This window comes from Scyliorhinus canicula, chromosome 19 (assembly GCF_902713615.1).
Source record: "Scyliorhinus canicula chromosome 19, sScyCan1.1, whole genome shotgun sequence".
In the NCBI taxonomy this organism is placed as follows: domain Eukaryota; kingdom Metazoa; phylum Chordata; class Chondrichthyes; order Carcharhiniformes; family Scyliorhinidae; genus Scyliorhinus; species Scyliorhinus canicula.
Genome location: NC_052164.1, coordinates 55937288 through 55959266, shown reverse-complemented (window position 1 = coordinate 55959266; position 21979 = coordinate 55937288). Strand labels below are relative to the sequence as shown.

General features: G+C 48.0%; 1 protein-coding gene across 3 annotated transcripts in view; it reads right to left on the bottom strand.

Annotated features, from left to right (window-relative positions):
- Nucleotides 1-21979, bottom strand: part of LOC119954503 — a 182244-nt gene that overhangs the window by 25188 nt on the left and 135077 nt on the right. For 2 of the 3 annotated variants that reach the window (XM_038779790.1, XM_038779794.1), the window contains 2 exons: nucleotides 21090-21117; nucleotides 2893-2937 (listed from right to left, as the gene is read on the bottom strand). In XM_038779790.1, coding sequence (XP_038635718.1) covers nucleotides 2893-2937; nucleotides 21090-21117 — 73 coding nt within the window. The remainder of the gene's footprint in view (nucleotides 1-2892; nucleotides 2938-21089; nucleotides 21118-21979) is intronic. The other variant, XM_038779791.1, reaches the window with a different exon arrangement.

The following is a 21979-nucleotide window of genomic DNA, read 5'->3' as shown; positions in this document are numbered from 1 at the left end:
AGGGTAACTAGAGAAAGGATTGGCCCACTCAAAGACAAAAGAGGGAATTTATGCATGGAGTCAGAGGAAATGGGTGAGATTCTTAATGAGCACTTTGCATCGGTATTCACCAAGGAGAGGGACATGACGGATGTTGAGGCAAGGGATGGATGTTTAAATACTCTAGGTCAAGTCGTCATACGGAAGGGGGAAGTTTTTGGGTATTCTAAAAGACATTAAGGTGGACAAGTCCCCAGGACCGGATGTGATCTATCCCAGGTTACTGAGGGAACCGAGGGTTGAAATAGCTGGGGCCGGAACAGAATCTTTGCAGCATCCTTGAGCATGGGTGAGGTCCTGGAGGACTGGAGAATGGCTAATGTTGTCTCTTTGTTTAAGAAGGGTAGCAGGGATAATCCAGGGAATTATAGACCTGTGAGCTTGACGTCAGTGGGAGGCAAACTGTTGGAGAAGATACTGAGGGATAGGATCTATTCACGTTTGTAAGAAAATAGACTTATCAGTGATAGGCAGCATGGTTTTGTGCAGGGAAGGTCATGTCTTACAAACCTAATAGAATTCTTTGAGGAAGTGACAAAGTTAATTGATGAGGGAAGGGCTGTAGATGTCATATACATGGACTTCAGTAAGGCGTTTGATAAAGTTTCCCATGGCAGGTTGATGGAAAAAGTGAAGTCGTATGGGGTTCAGGGTGTACTAGCTAGAAGGATAAAGAACTGGCTGGGCAACAGGAGACAGAGAGTAGTGGTGGAAGGGAGTGTCTCAAAATGGAGTAAGGTGACTAGTGGTGTTCCACAGGGATCCGTGCTCGGACCACTGTTGTTTGTGATCTACATAAATGATCTGGAGGAAGGTATAGGTGGTCTCATTAGCAAGTTTGCAGATGATACTAAGATTGGTGGAGTTGCAGATAGCGAGGAGGACTGTCAGAGAGTACAGCAAAATATAGATAGATTGGAGAGTTGGCCAGAGAAATGGCAGATGGAGTTCAATCCAGGCAAATGCCAGGTGATGCATTTTGGAAGATCTAATTCAAGTCAATGGAAGAGTCCTGGGGAAAATTGATGTACAGAGAGATCTGAGAGTTCAGGTCCATTGTACCCTGAAGGTGGCAACACAGGTTGATAGAGTGGTCAAGAAGGCATACAGCATGCTTGTCTTCATCGGACGGGGTAATGAGAACAAGAGTCGGCAGGTCATGTTACAGTTGTATAGGCCTTTGTTAGGCCACATTTGGAATACTGCGTGCAGTTCTGGTCGCCACATTACCAGAAGGATGTGGATGCTTTAGAGAGGGTGCAGAGGAGGTTCACCAGGATGTTGCCTGGTATGGAGGGTGCTAGCTATGAAGAAAGGTTGAGTAGATTAGGATTGTTTTCGTTAGAAAGACGGAGGTTGAGGGGGGACTTGATTGAGGTCTACAAAATTATGAGAGGTATGGACAGGGTGGATAGCAACAAGCTTTTTCCAGGATTGGGGGTGTCAATTACAAGGGGTCACGATTTCAAGGTGAGAGGGGGGAAAGTTTAAGGGAGATGTGCTTGGAAAGTTTTTTACGCGGAGGGTGGTGGGTGCCTGGAATGCTTTGCCAGCGGAGGTGGTAGAGGCGGGCATGATAGCAACCCAGTAACCCCACCCGAAGGGCAATTTTACATGGCCAATCCACCTAACCTGTACATCTTTGGACTGTGGGAGGAAACCAGATCACCCGGAGGAAACCCACGCAGGTACGGGGAGAACGTGCAGACTCCGCATAGACAGTGACCCAAGCCGGGAATTGAACCTGGGACCTTGGAGCTGTGAAGCAACTGTGCTAACCAGTGTGCTACCTTGCCGCCACTGTAGATGGAGGAAACCCCATAACGTTTGAAAAGCATTTAGGTGAGCACTTGAAATGCCATAGAATACAAGGCTACGGACCAAGTGCTGGAAAGTGTGGTTAGAATAGATTGGTGTTTGATGGCTGCTACAGATACGAATGGTCAAAGGGCCTCTTTCTGTGCTGTAAAACTCTATGCATCTATAAATCGATGAGCTCATAACAAAGGGAGGCACACCTCATAGATTGAGCTTGTAATGAGAATCAGTTGTTTATTTTGCTGAGTCAAACAGTTTTGTTTACTTCAATCCTACGATTACTACATTTGTTTTCTATATTTTCACTGCATTTCGAAACTTGATTGAATATGTATTTGTTCTGATGAATATTAAGGTATGAGGCAGGACAATTGTAATTAGCAGAAAGAACAAGGGGTGGGATTCTCCATTTCTGAGACAAAGTGTTGACGTGAACGCAGAATCCGTGGACTTTTATAATAGTAAAACCGACATGGCTGCTTTGCAGGCTGCGGCAACGGTGTTCCGTGCACGACCGCCCCGACCCTACAGCCTACCTCCTGGCCCTGGCCAAAGCCCTCCAACCAATGCCACGACTATCAGCAAATATGACGATGTTGGACACCTTCCGTATGTCCTCTCTCTCCATCAACAGCCACCACGCCGGTTTCACGATATTTAAAACCATGCCGTTGGGAACGTGGCCCATCGGAGGCAGAAAATTGCGGAGGCCCCAGAGAATACCGGTCGGGCCCGCTAAAGATTTGCAAATAGCGTCTACTGTGTGCATTCCGGAATGCATTGATGGCGCTGTCGAGGTGCTGGAGCATTGCGATTTGGCGTCAAATCAGCACCTGCCGCGATTTCGGTGTCAGAACTGATTCTCTGCCCAATCGCGTTTCCCATTTTCAGCATCGGGTAATAGAGAATCCCGCCCAAGGTGTTTCTGGATGAATGCAATATTATACTTGATGCACCTTTCTAGCAACGTGAATGAATGAAACTACATTCAACATGAATGAGAAGAAATACAGTTTGGGGATCTTTGTAACTCACATTGTTTCCCCTTGACTGTGTTTGTAAGTTGAGGACAGCATCTAACTGAAACAAAGCACAGGGAAAAATGCATAGAGATATAAATACTTCAATCCTTTCATGCTTTCACGAAGTAATTTTATTGACATTGTCAGTCTCTCCTTTAAAAGAGGTTTAGTTAAATTGCCGTTGATAAGATGGGACAGCACGGAAGCACAAGTGAATAGCACTGTGGCTTCACAGCGCCAGGGTCTCAGATTTGATTCCCAGCTGGGCCACTGTCTGTGCGGAGTCTGCATGTTCTTCTCGTGTCTGCGTGGGTTTCCTCCGGTGCTCCGGTTTCTTCCCACAGTCCAAAGATGGGCAGGTAGGTGGATTGGCCATGCTAAATTGCCCTTAGTGACCAAAAAAAATGGTTAGGAGGGGTTATTGGGTTACAGGGATAGGGTGGAAGTGAGGGCTTAAGTGGGTGCAGACTCGGTGGGCCAACTGGCCTCCTTCTGCACTGTTTGTTCTATGTTCCTATGTATCATTAACTTCAAAGCGGGTTGTTAGCAGACCAGACAGCTGCTGGATTGGCTGGGAGCCAAAGGGTACCTGGGTGGGGGGAGGGGGTGTCTTGGGGGTACACCTAGACAACCTGTGGCCCTAAGCTCAAAGTGGGCTGTTAGCATCGTGTGCATCTGCCGGCTGCGGTAAAGGTGTTCCGTGCTCGTCTATTCCAAACCCACAGCCCACGTCCTGGCCACCCCTGCTATTCCCCCCCCCACCCCCCACCCTCACCCCACGGCCAGCTGCACAACTGTCTGAAAACTATGGCAATGTTGGGCACTTTCCGTACCCACTCTCTCACCCTCAGCAGCCACAACGCTGTTTTTTTAAAAGCACAAGTGAACCACGCTATCGGAACTTGGCCCATCGGAAGCTGAGCATCTCATTGGCCCCGGAGAATACCGGGTCGGGCCCGCTAATGACATGCGAACGGTGTTTAATGTACGTGCGTTCTGGACCGCATTGACGCCGCTGTCGAGGTGACGGAGAATTGCGATTTGGTGTCAAATCGGCGCCCACCGCTATTTTAGCATCAAAACCTATTCTCCGTCCAATCGCGTTTTGCGATTTCGGCGTCAAGCAACGGAGAATCCCACCCTCTTTCGTCCCTCCACTTTGGATTTTTACCCCTTTCTACCCCTCTGTCTGTCTTGTGTGTGTGTGTGTGTGTAGAGGGTGGGACAAGTTTAAGTGGGGTTTAGGTATTAGCTTGTCAATAATCAGCTGTATATTACATTACAGTTCTTCTAAATAAACAGTAATTGTGTTTACATTTACAAACCTCGTTACTTCGGGTATTTTCATAGAATCCCTAAAGTGCAAAAGGAGGCCATTCGGCCAATCAAGTCTGCAATAAAGAACACCCTACCTTGGCCTAATCTTCCCCAACCCCACAAACTTTTGGACACTAAGGGGAAATTTAGCATGGCCAAACCACCCAACCTGTGCATCTTTGGATTGTGGGTGGAAACTGGAGCACCATGAGGAAACCCAAGCATAAACGGGGAGAAAGTGCAAACTCCACACAGTCACTCAACGTCGGAATCGAACCCGAGTCCCTACCACTGTGAGGCAGCAGTGTTTATAAGAATTATTGGTTAATTCTCTTGCGTTGTGACTCCAGAGCAATGTGGGTTGGAATTGACCACGCACTAGCCAGGCTGTTGTAATAGTAGAAGAAAGAATTGGCAGGGAAATTACAGAGAGATGCAAAAATAAGAGGAATTATAGTAGGGCACTTTAATTATCCCAATGTAGACTGGGAAAGTGTTAATGTAAAGGTGGACAGAATCAAATGTTCCTAGATTGTGTTCAGGAAAACTTTCTTTCTTTGAATAAATTTAGAGTACCCAATTATTTTTTTCCAATTAAGGGGCAATTTTAGCATGGCCAATCCACCTACCCTGCACATCTTTGGGTTGTGGGGGTTAGACCCACTTGGACTCAGGGAGAACGTGCAAACTCCACATGGACAGTGACCCAGGGCTGGGATTGAACCCGGGTCCTCGGTGTCGTGAGGCAGCAGTGCTAACCACTGTGCCACCGTGCCGCCCTCTGTGTTAGAAATTAAAAGCACAAAATGCTGCAGATACTCAGTAGGTCTGGCAGCAGCTGTGGAGAGAAATAGAGGGAATGTTTCAACTTGATGACCCTTCATCAGAGTTGAGCAAAGATCAGAATGTAATGGCTTGTGAGTAAGTGGCCGTAGAGAAGGCGACAGTGGAACAAAAGGGAACGTCTGTTGTCAGGTGGCGCAATTATTGACAAATTAATGACCAAATTAGTTAATGTGGACTCCTAATACTGATAACATAAAAATCAATTACTGTAACCATCTTTCTGCCCATCTACATAGAACATAGAACATTACAGCGCAGTACAGGCCTTTCAGCCCGCGATGTTGCACCGACCTGTGAAACCATTTACACTATTCCCTTATCATCCATATGTCTATCCAATAACCATTTTAATGCCCTCAGTGTTGGTGAGTCCACTACTGTTGCAGGCAGGGCATTCCACGCCCTTACTACTCTCTGAGTAAAGAACCTACCTCTGACATCTGTCCTATATCTATCTCCCCTCAATTTAAAGCTATGTCCCCTCATGCTGGACATCACCATCCGAGGAAAAAGGCTCTCACTGTCCACCCTATCTAATCCTCTGATCATCTTGTATGCCTCAATTAAGTCACCTCTTAACCTTCTTCTCTCTAACAAAAACAGCCTCAAGTCCCTCAGCCTTTCCTCATAAGATCTTCTGCATGGTCTCGTTGGCCTAGTCGCACGAGTATGTACCTTGTACCTGGTGGGTGGTATTCTCATGTTTAATGGTGGTATCCATGTCGATGATCTGGCACGTCTTGCAGAGATTGCCATAGCAGGGTTGTGTGGTGTTGTGGTCACTGTTCTGAAGGCTGGGTAGTTTGCTGCAAACAATGGTTTGTTTGAGGTTGCGCGGTTGTTTGACGGCAAGTAGTGGGGGTGTGGGGATGACCTTGGCAAGATGTTCATCTTCATCGATGACGTGTTGAAGGCTACAAAGAAGATGTCTGAGTTTCTCCGCTCTGGGAAAGTACTGGATGAGGAAGGATACTCTGTCGGTTGTGTCCCGTGTTTGTCTTCTGAGGAGGTTGGTGCGGTAAGGAGGAGCTACAGACGCTGAAAGATGCCCTCGTACGAACGGGATATGGCACTCGACTCATCGATCGACAGTTCCAAAGCGCCACAGATTATCGACATGGATACCACCATTACACGTGAGAACACCACCCACCAGGTATGCGGTACATACGCGTGCGACTTGGCCAATGTTGTCTACCTCATACGCTGCAGAAAAGGATGTCCCGAAGCGTGGTACATTGGCCAAACCATGCATACGCTGTGACAACGAATGAACGGACATCGCGTGACAATCACCAGGCAGGAATGTTCCCTTCCAGTCGGGGAACACTTCAGCAGTCAAGGGCATTCAGCCTCTGATCTCCAGGTAAGCGTTCTCCAAGGCGGCCTTCAGGACGCGCGACAACGCAGAATCGCTGAGCAGAAACTTACAGCCAAGTTCTGCACACATTAGTGCGGCCTCAACCGGGACCTGGGTTTCATGTTGCATTTCATTCACCCCCACCAGCTGGCCTGGGCTTGTGAAATGCTACCAACTGTCCTGGCTTGAGACAATTCACACCTCTTTAACCTGGGGTTACCCCTATCTCTGGATCTGTAAAGACTTAATTACCTGCAAATGCTCGCATTCTAAGCATTATCTTGCATCTTTGAATTTGTCTTTATATATGTTTCTGGAACATACCTCTTCATTCACCTGAAGAAGGAGCAGTGCCCTGAAAACTAGTGTTTGAAACAAACTTGAACCTGGTGTTGTAAGACTTCTTACTAAAAAAAGAGAAGTAGAGCTCAGCTCCACCCACACTCTGACATCACTCCAGTAACATGAGCAGCCCAATTTCTTAAAGGTACATTTCTTAAACACCCATTTCTTAAAGGGTACTCTTACATGACACAGTGGGTTGCTTCACAGCTCCAGGGTCACAGGTTCGATTCACGGCTTGGGTCACTGTCTGTGTGGAGGCTACACGTTTTTCCCGTGCCTGCGTGGGTTTCCTCCAGGTGCTTCGGTTTCCTCCCACAAGTCCCGTGCTGTTGGGTGAATTGGACATTCTGAATTCTCCCCCTGTGTACCCGATGTAGCCCTCTAAAATGGACACCAGTCTACAAAATGGAGAACTGCTAAGACTGCAGGGAAAAACAGCCATAGTAAGGACACACAGCTTGCAGTAGCATTTTGCACGTACAAAACCGGTTTCAAGGCAGGTGCAGAGACTCAGCCAAAGGTGCAAATAGGAAAGCGATCTGCATACTAATGAGATGATACCGGCCCAGTCCCAGATACAATATAAACATTTTAAGTATCGATTGATACTTGATAGCTACCCAGCCAGAATGGCGCCAGAGAACCCAGGTCAATGACCCCTAGGAACCGCCCCCGCCATCGAGGAACGACTCCAGGATAGGGGAGTTCGAATGATATCGATTGGGAAAGACCCAATCGATACCTAGCAGGTGAAAGAGCCTGCCCCAAGGGGCACGGACCTCTGGGGACCTATAAGAAGAAGGTCAAGCACATGATTCGGTCTGTTGCTTCCAGACTCCGGCCCAGATCTGTTGCATCCTGACTCTGACCCCAGCCTCCAGATCCTGTCTTTCATCACCGGCCGTTGAGCATCAGCCATCTTTCAGTAAGTGCCAAACAACGATCGCTACGTGACCCAGGTATTGCTTATACTCTTGCCGACTATTAGTGAACAGAAGGTGCAGACCAGAAAGGAACAAAGGCCTTGTCCCCTGACCTTGCTGGTTCCTACTTAGATAAGTATTTAGTCGTTTAATAGTAGAAATAAGTATTAGTCTTTTAGCGTGTGCATGAGCATTTATTATATCTGTTATAATAAACACTAATTGTTTAGACTTACTGATCGGTGTTTAGACTTATTGCTTTGAACTTGACCTTGATAACTTGTGACGGTGTCTATAACGGCACCTGGCGACTCCTGAGCATAGATACAGATACAGAGCCAAACCAGTGTTAAGCACATGTCCTTTAAATGGAGGCGTGTTAATCACACTAATAGTAGAACGAGCAACACCGAACAGGGGCCGGAATGTGGCGATAGCGGCTTTTCACAGAACCCCGTTCTCAGATGGGCATCGCCGAGGCGGTTCGGAGCTTGGCCTAGTCACAGGTGGGCATGGCTGAGGCATTGCACAGCATGGCACGATCACTGGGGGATGTGTCCCAGTCACTGTGGAGCACTACCGAGGGCGTCGAAACGATGGGGAACTGTGGGGAACCGTCAGAGCTAGCAAAGCCAGATGATGCAGAGGCAGCGGAGCCTAAAATAGCTGCCCCTCCACCTCAAGGTGAACCCCAGGGTCCTATGGACACTGACCGGGAGGAGGGGGCACTGAGTGCCAACCCGGACCCGTTCCATGGGGCGGCACCGGTGGCCACCAGCACTCTCGGGTTCTACCCCCTGATGAGGCCGTATCTCAGGGTCAGCACACAGGACAAGTTGGCTTGGCTGTGCATGTGCTGTCGACAAGTGAGCCAGGCCCTCCGACCTCAAGAGCCCCCAGAGGACGCCCACCAGGGGCATCAAAGGTTACGGAATGAGGTAAGCAGCTGGCTGTGCCCACCTCAGATGTGTATCCTTGGAAAACACCAAGACATAGTGACAAGAGCTAGGAGGGCCAGGCACATTGAGCATCATTGAGGCCCTGGGTTAGGAGGGAGGGTTAGGTAGGGGGTGGGGTTGGGAGCCAGGAGGGTTGGGAGGGGCGACACAATCGAAAGGGGGTATTGAACAGCATATTAAACAGCTATTTGCACAAACATGATGCCTCTATCACTTTCTTCCACAATGCGGGCTGACCCCCAGAACCTTTGCCTGTCTACCCAGGCAACCCTGCCTCCCCGTGGCATCCACCCATCCTCCAGCCATGGTCATGTCCCTGGAACTGTGTTCCATCCTCTGGGTATTTGAATATTGGCTGCTGCGTGTGTGGTATTGACTCTCAAAATGTCCAGGCATCAAGGTGCGATTGGAATGCTAGGCAATGACTCCCACATGCTACATGGTTTGCCTACCCACGGGAACCCATTTGGCATGTCAAGAACTCAATGAACCACGATTACCAATTCCCTATTAGCGATAGCCTTCACCCGTGCAACCAGAGGCCTCAGCAGTCGGTGGGGGTTATGGGTGATCAGTGGGGCAGTCAGGCAGGCAGGAATGGGTTGGGATCCAAGGTTTGGCATGGTGGTGCATTGGCATTGTGGATCGCTTCACAATCGCTTCACAGCTCCAGGGTCCCAGGTTCGATTCCAGCTTGGGTCACTGTCTGTGCGGAGTCTGCACATCCTCCCCGTGTGTGCGTGGGTTTCCTCCGGGTGCTCCGGTTTCCTCCCACAGTCCAAAGATGTGCAAGTTAGGTGGATTGGCCATGCTAAATTGTCCTTAGTGTCCAAAATTGCCCTTAGTGTTGGGTGGGGTTACTGAGTTATGGGGATAGGGTGGAGGTGTTGACCTTGGGTAGGGTGCTCTTTCCAGCGCCGGCCTGCCGAATCTCCGGCGCCGAGTCTCTGGCGCCCGCGGGATCGCCGCCGCGCCGGTGGGGGCCGTTGAAAGCGCCCCCCCCCCGGCGATTCTCTGGGCCTCGACAGTCCGAGTGCCCGCTGAGGTCGGCCGAGTCCGCCGGCGTGGGTCACATATGGTCCCACATTGCGTGACCTGGAAGTTCTGTCTGCGGGGGCCGTCCTGGTGAGGGGATCCACGGTGGCCTGGCTTGCGTGGATCAGGGCCTACCGATCAGCGGGCGGGCTATTTCCGGGGCGGCCTATGTTCCTCTGCTCTGGGCCCCTAAAGGGCTCCACCACATTGCCGGAGCGAATGCGGGAACCCACGCGCTGGCCATAGTGCGCATGTGCGGATTTGCGCCCACCGTGCCGCACCTGCTGGAGCAGCGGAGACCACTCCAGCGCCGACATAGCCCCCTAGGAAGGGGTGAATACCTGATAATCGAGGACCGTTGACGCCGGAGTAGTTCGTGTCGCTTTTCACGCCGGCATCAGAACATGGGATTGGAGAATCCCAGTCTTAGTGCTGATGCTGGTGCAGGATTCATGGACTTCTACAACAGCAAAACTGACTCTGCACCTGGACTGATTCAGTTAAGGAGCTAGCAACAGCGCCACGTGGAACACAATCGATTCCAATGAGAAACAGTCTGGGATTCGCCGGATCTGCAATTGACACTCAGGAGGCTGACACTTGTCAAGAGGAAGAAGGAGGCTTATGTAATGATGAGACGTGAAGGTTCAGTTAGGGTGCTTGAGAGTTACAAGTTAGCTAGGAAGTATCTAAAGAGAGAGCTAAGAAGAGCCAGGAGGGGACATGAGAAGTCATTGGCAGGTAGGATCAAGGCTAACCCTAAAGCTTTCTATAGATATGTCAGGAATAAAAGAATGACTAGGGTAAGAGTAGGACCAGTCAAGGACAGTAGTGGGAAGTTGTGCGTGGAGTCTGAGGAGATAGGAGAGGTGCTAAATGAGTATTTTTCATCAGTATTCACACAGGAAAAAGACAATGTTGTCGAGGAGAATACTCAGATACAGGCTACTAGTCTAGAAGGGCTTGAAGTTCATAAGGAGGAGGTGTTAGCCATTCTGGAAAGTGTGAAAATGGATAAGTCCCCTGGGCTGGATGGAATTTATCCTAGGATTCTCTGGGAAGCTAGGGAGGAGATTGCTGAACCTTTAGCTTTGATCTTTAAGTCATCTTTGTCGACAGGAATAGTGCCAGGACAGCAAAAGTTGTCCCCTTGTTTAAGGAGGAGAGTAGAGACAACCCCGGTAACTATAGACCAGTGAGCTTTACTTCTGTTGTGGGCAAAGTCTTGGAAAGGTTTAGAAGAGATCGGATATATAATCATCTGGAAAGGAATAATTTGGTCAGAGATAGTCAACATGGTTTTGTGAAGGGTAGGTTGTGCCTCACAAACCTTATTGAGTTCTTTGAGAAGGTGACCAAACAGGTGGATGAGGGTAAAGCAGTTGATGTGGTGTATATGGATTTCAGTAAAGCGTTTGATAAGGTTCCCCACGGTAGGCTATTGCAGAAAATACGGAGTCATGGGATTCAGGGTGGTTTAACAGTTTGGATCAGAAATTGGCTAGCTGGAAGAAGACAAAGGGTGGTGGTTGATGGGAAATGTTCAGATTGGAGTCCAGTTACTAGTGGTGTACCACAAGGATCTGTTTTGGGACCGCTGCTGTTTGTCATTTTTATAAATGACCTGGAGAAGGGCGAAGAAGGATGGGTGAATAAATTTGCAGATGACACTAAAGTCGGTGGAGTTGTGGACAGTGCGGAAGGATTTTACAAGTTACGGAAGGACATAGATACGCTGCAGAGCTGGGCTGACAGGTGGCAAATGGAATTTAATGGAGAAAAGTGTGAGGTGATTCATTTTGGAAGGAACAACAGGAAGACAGAGTACTGGGCTAATGGTAAGATTCTTGGCAGTGTGGATGAGCAGAGAGATCTCGGTGTCCATGTACATAGATCCCTGAAAGTTGCCACCCAGGTTGAGAGGGTTGTTAAGAAGGCGTACGGTGTGTTAGCTTTTATTGGTGGAGGAATTGAGTTTCGGAACCATGAGGTCATGTTGCAGTTGTACAAAACTCTGGTGTGCATTTGGAGTATTGCGTGCAGTTCTGGTCGCCGCATTATAGGAAGGATGTGGAAGCATTGGAAAGGGTGCAGAGGAGATTTACCAGGACATTGCCTGGTATGGAGGGAAGAACTTATGAGGACAGGCTGAGGGACTTGAGGCTGTTTTCGTTAGAGAGAAGAAGGTTAAGAGGTGACCTAATTGAGGCATACAAGATGATCAGAGGATTAGATAGGGTGGACAGTAAGAGCCCTTTTCCTCGGATGGTGATGTCTAGCACGAGGGGATATAGCTTTAAATTGAGGGGAGATAGATATAGGACAGATGTCAGAGGTAGGTTCTTTACTCAGAGAGTAGTAAGGGTGTGGAATGCCCTGCCTGCAACAGTAGTGGAGTCACCAACACTAAACGCATTCAAAGGGTCATTGGATAGACATATGGATGATAAGGGAATAGTGTAGATGGGCTTTAAAGGGGTTTCACAGTCGGCACAACATCGGGGGCCGAAGGGCCTGCACTGCACTGTAATGTAATCACTGGTAAGTAGTTTTTCTTTTCACTGGTAAGTAGTTTTTCTTTTCATTGTCTAATTTATTTATTTTTATTTTGAAACTGTAGTTGTATAAGTTACCTAGGGTTTAAGACATGGCAGGAGATCCCAGACCCGTGAAATGCTCCTTGTGTGCGATGTGAGAGCTCAGGGACACGTCCACTGTCCCTGGCTCCTTCACGTGCAAGAAGTCTGTTCAGTTGCTGCTCTTGTTAGACCGCTTGATGGCTCTGGAGCTGCGGATGGACTCACTGTGGAGCATCCGCGATGCTGAGGACGTCGTGAATAGCACGATTAGCGAGTTGGTCACACCGCAGGTGAAAGTTACTGAGGGAGATAGCAAATGGGTGACCAAAAGTAGAGAAAGAGTAGGAAGGCAGTGCAGGTGTCCCCTGTGGTCATCTCCCTACAAAACAGATATACCGCTTTGGATACTGTTGGTGGAGATGGCTCACCAGGGGAAGGCAGCAGCAAGGTTCATGGAACCATGGCTGGCTCTGCTGCACAGCAGGGCAGGAAGAAAAATGGCAGGGCTATAGTGATAGGGGACTCGATCGTAAGGGGAATAGACAGGCGGTTCTGTGGACGCAATCGAGACTCCAGGATGGTGTGTTGCCTCCCTGGTGCAACGGTCAAGGATGTCTCAGAGCAGCTGCAGGACATTCTGGGGTGGAGGGTGAACAGCCAGCTGCCGTGGTGCACATAGGCACCAATGATATAGGTAAAAAACGGGATGAGGTCCTACAAGCGGAATTCAGGGAGTTAGGAGTTAAATTAAAAAGTAGGACCTCAAAGGTAGTAATCTCAGGATTGCTACCAGTGCCACAAACTAGTCAGAGTAGGAATGTCAGGATAGATAGGATGAATGCGTGGCTCGAGAGATGGTGCAAGAGGGAGGGGTTCAAATTCCTGGGGCATTGGAACCGGTTCTGGGGGAGGTGGGACCAGTAGAAACCGGACGGTCTGCACCTGGGCAGGACTGGAACCAATGTCCTAGGGGGGGTTTTGCTAGAGCTGTTGGGGAGGGTTTAAACTAATGTGGCAGGGGGATGGGAACCGATGCAGGAAGTTGGAAGGTAGTAAAACAGGGACAGAAGCAAAAGGAAGTAAGGGGAAAAGTGCAAGGCAGAGACGACATTGTCAAAAATCAAAAAGGGTGACAGTACAAGGTACAGTGACTGAGGGGAGCTCAGTGAATAGGCCCAGTAATACTAAAAGGAATAAAACTAGAGATGTTAAGAGTCAAAACAGAGGTAAAAAAACCAACAAAAGTGTACTATATCTGAATGCTCGTAGTATTCGGAATAAAGTAAATGAGTTGCTGGCACAAATCATCGTGAATGACTATGATTTAGTGGCCATTACTGAAACATGTTTAAAGGATGGTCACGATTGGGAGTTAAATATCAGAGGGTATCAAACTATTCGGAAGGACAGAGTGGATGGTAAGGGAGGTGGTGTTGCTCTGTTATTTAAGGATGACATCCGGGCAATAGTAAAGGATGACATCGGTGCTATGGAGGATAAGGTTGAATCCATTTGTGTGGAAATCAGGAACAGTAAGGCGAAAAAGTCACTGATAGGAGTAGTCTATCGGCCACCAAATAGTAACATTATGGTGGGGCAGGCAATAAACAAAGAAATAACTGATGTATGTAGAAATGGTACAGCAGTTATCATGGGGGATTTTAATCTACATGTCGATTGGTTTAACCAGGACGGTCAAGGCAACCTTGAGGAGGAGTTTATAGAATGTATCCGCGATAGTTTCCTAGAACAGTATGTAATGGAACCTACGAGGGAACAAGCGGTCCTAGATCTTGTCCTGTGTAATGAGACAGGATTGATTCATGATCTCATAGTTAGCGATCCTCTCGGAAGGAGCGATCACAATATGGTGGAATTTAAAATACAGATGGAGGGTGAGAAAGTAAAATCAAATACTTTCTGCGTTTAAACAAAGGGGATTACAATGGGATGAGAGAAGAACTAGCTTAGGTAGACTGGGAGCAAAGACTTTATGGTGGAACAGTTGAGGAACAGTGGAGAACCTTCCAAGCGATTTTTCACAGTGCTCAGCAAATGTTTATACCAACAATAAGGAAGGACGGTAGAAAGAGGGAAAATCGACCGTGGGTATCTGAGGAAATAAGGGAGAGTATCAAATTGAAGGAAAAAGCATATAAAGTGGCAAAGATTGGTGGGAGACTAGAGGACTGGGAAATCTTTAGGGGGCAACAGAAAGCTACTAAAAAAACTATAAAGAAGAGTAAGATAGAGTATGAGAGTAAACTTTCTCAGAATATAAAAACAGACAGTAAAAGTTTTTACAAATATATAAAACAAAAAAGAGTGGCTAAGGTAAATATTGGTCCCTTCGAGGATGAGAAGGGAGTTTTAATAATGGGAGATGAGGAAATGGCTGAGGAACTGAACAGGTTTTTTGGGTTGGTCTTCACAGTGGAAGACACAAATAACATAAGAACATAAGAACATAAGAACTAGGAGCAGGAGTAGGCCATCTGGCCCCTCGAGCATGCTCCGCCATTCAATTAGATCATGGCTGATCTTTTGTGGACTCAGCTCCACTTTCCAGCCCAAACACCATAACCCTTAATCCCTTTATTCTTCAAAAAACTATCTATCATTACCTTAAAAACATGTAATGAAGGAGCCTCAGCTGCTTCACTGGGCAAGGAATTCCATAGATTCACAACCCTTTGGGTGAAGAAGTTCCTCCTAAACTCAGTCCTAAATCTACTTCCCCTTATTTTGAGGCTATGTCCCCTAGTTCTGCTGTCACCCGCCAGTGGAAACAACCTGCCCGCATCTATCCTATCTATTCCCTTCATAATTTTCTATGTTTTTATAAGATCCCCCCTCATCCTTCTAAATTCCAACGACTACAGTCCCAGTCTACTCAACCTCTCCTCATAATCCAACCCCTTCAGCTCTGGGATTAACCTAGTGAATCTCCTCTGCACACCCTCCAGCGCCAGTACGTCCTTTCTCAAGTAAGGAGACCAAAACTGAACACAATACTCCAGGTGTGGCCGCACTAACACCTTATACAATTGCAACATAACCTCCCTCGTCTTAAACTCCATCCCTCTAGCAATGAAGGACAAAATTCCATTTGCCTTCTTAATCACCTGTTGCACTTGTAAACCAACCTTCTGTGACTCATGCACTAGCACACCCAAGTCTCTCAGAACAGCGGCATGCTTTAATATTTTATCGTTTAAATAATAATCCCGTTTGCTGTTATTCCTACCAAAATGGATAACCTCACATTTGTCAACATACTGCAGTCGCATATACACACTGCGCTCCCCACACACACCATCCCGGCCAACAAGATGGCAGCAAGACATGCAGCCCCGAGATTAACTGGCACTGAGCTTGAGACCCTCATGGTCGCTGCATAGGCAAGGCAAGCGATTATGTACCCCAGGTCAGATAAGAGGCTGCCAGCCATCGCTGTGCCTGGGCGCAGGTGGCAGAGGCAGTACACGCCACGAGCAATACCCTCCAGACCGGCCAGCAGTGCCGGAACATGGAAGCTGAATCAAACATGGCTGATATTTTTCTCATCCCCATTCTCCTGCCTTCTCCCCATAACACTGATCCCCTTATTCATCAAGAACCTATCTATCTCTGTCTTAAACACACTCAGTAATTTGACTCGACAGCCTTCTGTGGCAAAGAGTTCCACAGATTCACCAGCCACTGACTGAAGAAATTGCTCCCCATCTCTTTTTTAAAGGATCGTCCCTTTATGTCAACAGCAAATGATTGTTAATCTTGATGTCAACAGCAAATTTACTGACCCACCCTTCAGCCCCCTCATCCAAATCATTGACAAAAATCAGAAATAGCAGAGGACCCAGCACTGATCCCAGTCTAAAAATTTTCCATCCACCACCACCCTCTATCTTCTATGTGATAGCCAGTTACTTATCCAATTGGCCAAATTTCCCTCTATCCCACACCTCCTTACTTTCTTCATGAGCCGACCATGGGGGACCTTATCAAACGCCTTACTAAAATCCATGTATACTACATCAACTGCTCTACCTTCATCAACACACTTAGTTACCTCCTCAAAGAATTCAATCAAATTTGTGAGGCAAGACCATTCACGAATCCGTGTTGACTATCCCGGATTAAGCTGCATCTTTCCAAATGGTCATAAATCCTACCCTTCAGGACCTTTTCCATTAACTTACCGACCACCGAAGTAAGATTAACCATTCCTATTCCCTTTCTTGAACGAATTAAGCCGAATTACGTTCGCCAGCGGTTATTGGAAGGGGGTACGCTCAACCTTACAGGAACTGTGCAGCTCGCTAACTCCCTAGAAGTGGCCTCCTGCAATCTAGAGTGCACGGCACCCTCGTGGGCATCCTGGGCCCCACCACCTTCCAACCCGGGTATGCCGCAAGCCTGCGCCGCGCGGCAGCCAGCTAACTCCGGAGGTCCCAAATGCTACTTTTGTGGCCAGAATATGCAACCCACGCAACGCTGCCCAGCGCAGCAACAGGTGTGGCAGGAAGGGCCACTTTGTCTCTGTTTGCCAGGCACGATCGGTCGCTGCCGGTTCCAGGCCCAGCATTGCTGCACCCCCCATGTGCGATCCAGGGGTGCTGCCATCTTCACCACCACCCGCCACGTGCGGCCCGTGGGCTGCGCCATCTTGGATGTCGTCCGCCATGTGTGCCCCATGGGTGCCGCCATCTTCGCCGCCATCTTGGACCATGCCTCGGGACCCCTGCTCGCCTGGTCGTTCGCGGGCCACCGATACCTCCGCCACCACCGATCAGCCCTCCCACCAACTTCCGCAGCTCGCCTCCATCACCCTCGATCAGTCTCGGCCCCCCCAAACTCGCGACCACTACGACAACTGTAAGAATCAACGGGCATGAGACGACCTGCCTCTTCGACTCCGGGAGCACAGAAAGTTTCATCCACCCTGCTATGGTAAGGTGCTGCTCCCTCCCGGTCCTCCCCATCACCCAGAAAATCTCCCTGGCCCCCGGATCTCATTCCGTGGAAATCCGGGTGTATTGCACGTGACCCTCTCCGTACAGGGCGTAGAGTACAGCAACTTCAGGCTCTACTTCCTCCCCCATCTCTGCGCCGCACTGTTACGAGGTCTCGATTTTCAATGCCACCTCCAGAGCCTTATTCTGAAGTTCGGTGGACCCCTGCCGTCTGTGACCTCACGACCCTTAAGGTGACTTTTCGCAAACCTCACCCTGGACTGTAAGCACGTCACCACGAGGAGCAGACAGTACAGTGCACAGGACAAGACCTTTATCAGGTCGGAAGTCCAACGGAGGTCATTGAGGCCAGTAACAGCCCCTGGAGAGCTCAAGTGGTGGTAGTTAAGACTGGGGAGAAGCACCGGATGGTTATCAACCACAGTCAGACCATCAACTGGTACACGCAGCTCGATGCGTACCCCCTCCCACGCATATATGACATGGTCAACCAGATTGCGCAGTATCGAGTCTTCTCCACAGTTGAGTTGAAGTCCGCCTATCACCAGCTCCCCATCCACCTGGAGGACCGCCAATACACTGCATTCGAAGCAGATGGCCGCCTCTATCACTTCCTTAGAGTTCCCTTTGGCGTCACAAATGGGGTCTCGGTCTTCCAGTGAGAGATGGACCGAATGGTTGACCAATGGTTGACCAATGACCAATGGGCTCATTCTGGGGTAGGTGGGACCTCGACAAACAGGATGGTCTTCACCTGAACCAGAGGGGTACCAATATCCTGGGGGGGAGATTTGCTAGTGCTCTTCGGGGGGGGGTTTAAACTAATTCAGCAGCGGGATGGGAACCTAAATTGTAGTCCCAGTGTACAGGATGTTGAGAGTAGTGAGGTCAGGGATAGGGTTAAAAGTTCGAAAGAGGGCACCGGCAAACAAGATGCTGGTTTGAAGTGTGTCTACTTCAACGCTAGGAGCATCCGGAATAAGGTGGGTGAGCTTGCAGCATGGGTTGGTACCTGGGATCTCGATGTTGTGGCGATTTCGGAGACATGGGTAGAGCAGGTTCCAGGATTTAGATGTTTCTGTAAGAACAGAGAAGATGGTAAAAGAGGGGGGGTGTGGCATTGTTAATCAAGGAAAGTATTATGGCGGCAGAAAGGACGTTTGAGGACTCGTCTACTAAGGTAGTATGGGCCGAGGTTAGGAACAGGAGAGGAGAGGTCACCCTGTTGGGAGTTGTCTATAGACCTCCGAATAGTTCCAGAGATGTAGAGGAAAGGATTGCAAAGATGATTCTCGACAGGAGAGAGAGTAACAGGGTGGTTGTTATGGGGGACTTTAACTTTCCAAATATTGACTGGAAATACTATAGTTCGAGTACTATAGATGGGTCAGTTTTTGTGCAGTGTGTGCAGGAGGGTTTTCTGGCACAGTATGTAGACAGGCCAACAAGGGGTGATGCCACATTGGATTTGGTACTGGGTAATGAACCCGGCCAGGTGTTAGATTTAGATGTAGGTGAGCACTTTGGTGATAGTGATCACAATTCGGTTATGTTTACTTTAGCGATGGGCAGGGATAGGTATATACCGCAAGGCAAGAATTATAGCTGGGGGAAAGGGAATTATGATGCTATTCGGCAAGATTTAGGATGTATAGGATGGGGAAGGAAACTGCAGGGGATGGGTACAATTGAAATGTGGAGCTTTTTCAAGGAGCAGCTACTGCGTGTCCTTGATAAGAATGTACCTGTCAGGCAGGGAGGAAGTTGTTGAGCAAGGGAACCGTGGTTTACTAAGGAAGTTGAAGCACTTGTCAAGAGGAAGAAGAAGGCTTATGTTAGGATGAGACATGAAGGCTCAGTTAGGGCACTTGAGAGTTACAAGTTAGCCATTAAGGACCTAAAGGGAGAGTTAAGAAGAGCGAGGAGAGGACACGAGAAGTCGTTGGCGGATAGGATCAAGGAAAACCCTAAGGCTTTCTATAGGTATATCAGGAACAAAAGAATGACGAGAGTAAGATTAGGGCCAATCAAGGATAGTAGTGGAAAGTTGTGTGTGGAATCAGAGGAGATAAGGGAAGCGTTAAATGGATATTTTTTGTCAGTGTTTACACTGGAGAAAGACAATGTTGTCGAAGAGAATACTCAGGTACAGTCGACCAGGCTAGATGGGATTGAGGCTCACAAGGAGGAGGTGCTAGCAATTTTGGAAAGTGTAAAAATAGATAAGTCCCCTGGGCCAGATGGGATTTATCCTAGGATTCTCTGGGATGCTAGGGAGGAGATTGCAGAGCCTTTGTGCTTGATCTTTATGTCGTCTTTGTCGACAGGAATAGTGCCGGAAGACTGGAGGATAGCAAATGTTGTCCCCTTGTTCAAGAAGGGGAGTAGAGACAAACCTGGTAATTATAGACCTGTGAGCCTTACTTCGGTTGTGGGTAAAATGTTGGAAAAGGTTATAAGAGATAGGGTTTATAATCATCTTGAAAAGAACAAGTTGATTAGCGATACTCAACACGGTTTTGTGAAGGGTAGGTCATGCCTCACAAACCTTATTGAGTTTTTTGAGAAGGTGACCAAACAGGTGGATGAGGGTAAAATGGTTTATGTGGTGTATATGGATTTCAGTAAGGCGTTTGATAAGGTTCCCCACGGTAGGCTATTGCAGAAAATACGGAAGTATGGGATTGAAGGTGATTTAGCGGTTTGGATCAGTAATTGGCTAGCTGAAAGAAGGCAGAGGGTGGTGGTTGATGGCAAATGTTCGTCCTGGAGTTCAGTTACTAGCGGTGTACCGCAAGGATCTGTTTTGGGGCCACTGCTGTTTGTCATTTTTATAAATGACCTGGAAGAGGGTGTAGAAGGATGGGTTAGTAAATTTGCAGATGACACGAAGGTCGGTGGAGTTGTGGATAGTGCTGAAGGATGTTATAGGATACAGAGGGACATAGATAAGCTGCAGAGCTGGGCTGAGAGGTGGCAGATGGAGTTTAATGCGGAAAAGTGTGAGGTGGTTCACTTTGGACGGAGTAACAGGAATGCAGAGTACTGGGCTAATGGCAAGATTTTTGGTAGTGTAGATGAACAGAGAGATCTCGGCATCCAGGTACATAAATCCCTGAAAGTTGCCACCCAGGTTAATAGGGCTGTTAAGAAGGCTTCTGGTGTGCTCGCCTTTATCAGTAGGGGAATTGAGTTTCGGAGCCACGAGGTCATGCTGCAGCTGTACAAAACTCTGGTGCGGCCGCACCTGGAGTACTGCGTGCAGTTCTGGCCACCACATTATAGGAAGGATGTGGAAGCTTTGGAAAGGGTTCAGAGGAGATTTACTAGGATGTTGCCTGGTATGGAGGGAAGGTCTTACGAGGAAAGGCTCAGGGACTTGAGGTTGTTTTCGTTAGAGAGGAGAAGGCTGAGAGGTGACTTAATAGAGACATATAAGATCGTCAGAGGGTTAGATAGAGTGGACCGTGAGAGTCTTTTTCCTCGGATGGTGATGACCAACACGAGGGGACATAGCTTTAAATTGAGGGGTGGTAGATATAGGACAGATGTCAGAGGCAGTTTCTTTACTCAGAGAGTAGTAGGGGTGTGGAACGCCCTGCCTGCAACAGTAGTAGACTCGCCAAATTTAAGGGCATTTAAGTGGTCACTGGATAGACATGTGGATGAAAATGGAATAGTGTAGGTCAGTTAGGCTTCAGATGGTTTCACGGGTCGGTGCAACATCGAGGGCCGAAGGGCCCTTACTGCGCTGTAATGTTCTATGTTCTAATGGCTTTTTTAGGGTGTTTACATGCACAGTCATCCAATGGTTCAAAGCTGTAAAAAGATGAAGGACGACATTGACAATTTAAGGGTTAATTTCCTCACCTCTTTTCTCCACATTTCCCGAAGCCTGCTGAAGTTATAATCATAAAACAGACATGCATTATTTGATATAAATATGTTTACAAATGATGTTTTTTGGCAGAGTTCTTCCTGCTTAGCGGTATAAACTAGTTCAGATAACATTAAATTCTGTTGAAGGCCTCCCATCGATTGTTTGGTGTTTTACCCATTAACAGCTTTGCCCAGTTTACTGTAGATAGTAAAATAAAACCATGGATGTTGGAAATTTTCAGCAGAAAAATCATACTGGACTTGAAACACTGGGTGGAATACTCCCATTTTGAGACAATAGTGATGGGTGATTCTGGACGTGCCTATCCCACTAGCTGGAATGGCAGGATCCCACATCAGATTCTGCATTTGGAACCTCATTAATTATACACAGGCGTTTTACGCTCTGTGTCACCTGGTAGTTGATTCAATGCCTGCCATCAGATCCCAGCGCCATATTTAAATACCAGTCCAGTGCCATATTTAAATACCATCATTGTCTGCAACCCCTCTATCTTCAATAGACTGTGCAGGATGTCAGCGAACCAGAGGAAAAAGGCTTGCAGCCTCAAGAGGAAGCTCCTTGCTTCAACCACCCTCCCCCTCCCCTCTTGAGCCCACCACCCATGAGGCACCCAGAAGAACTAGGAGCAGGAGTAGGCCATCTGGCCATTCGAGCCTGCTCCGCCATTCAATGTGTGGTATTGTGTGAAGCAAATAATGGCATGATGGGAAAAGTAGTCAAGTTTTCTTGGTACAAGTGAATTTAAACTGATGTCATATAACCTAAGGCACATCAATGGGATCATGGCTGATCTTTTGTGGACTCAGCTCCACTTTCCTGCCCGAACACCATAACCCTTAATCCCTTTATTCTTCAA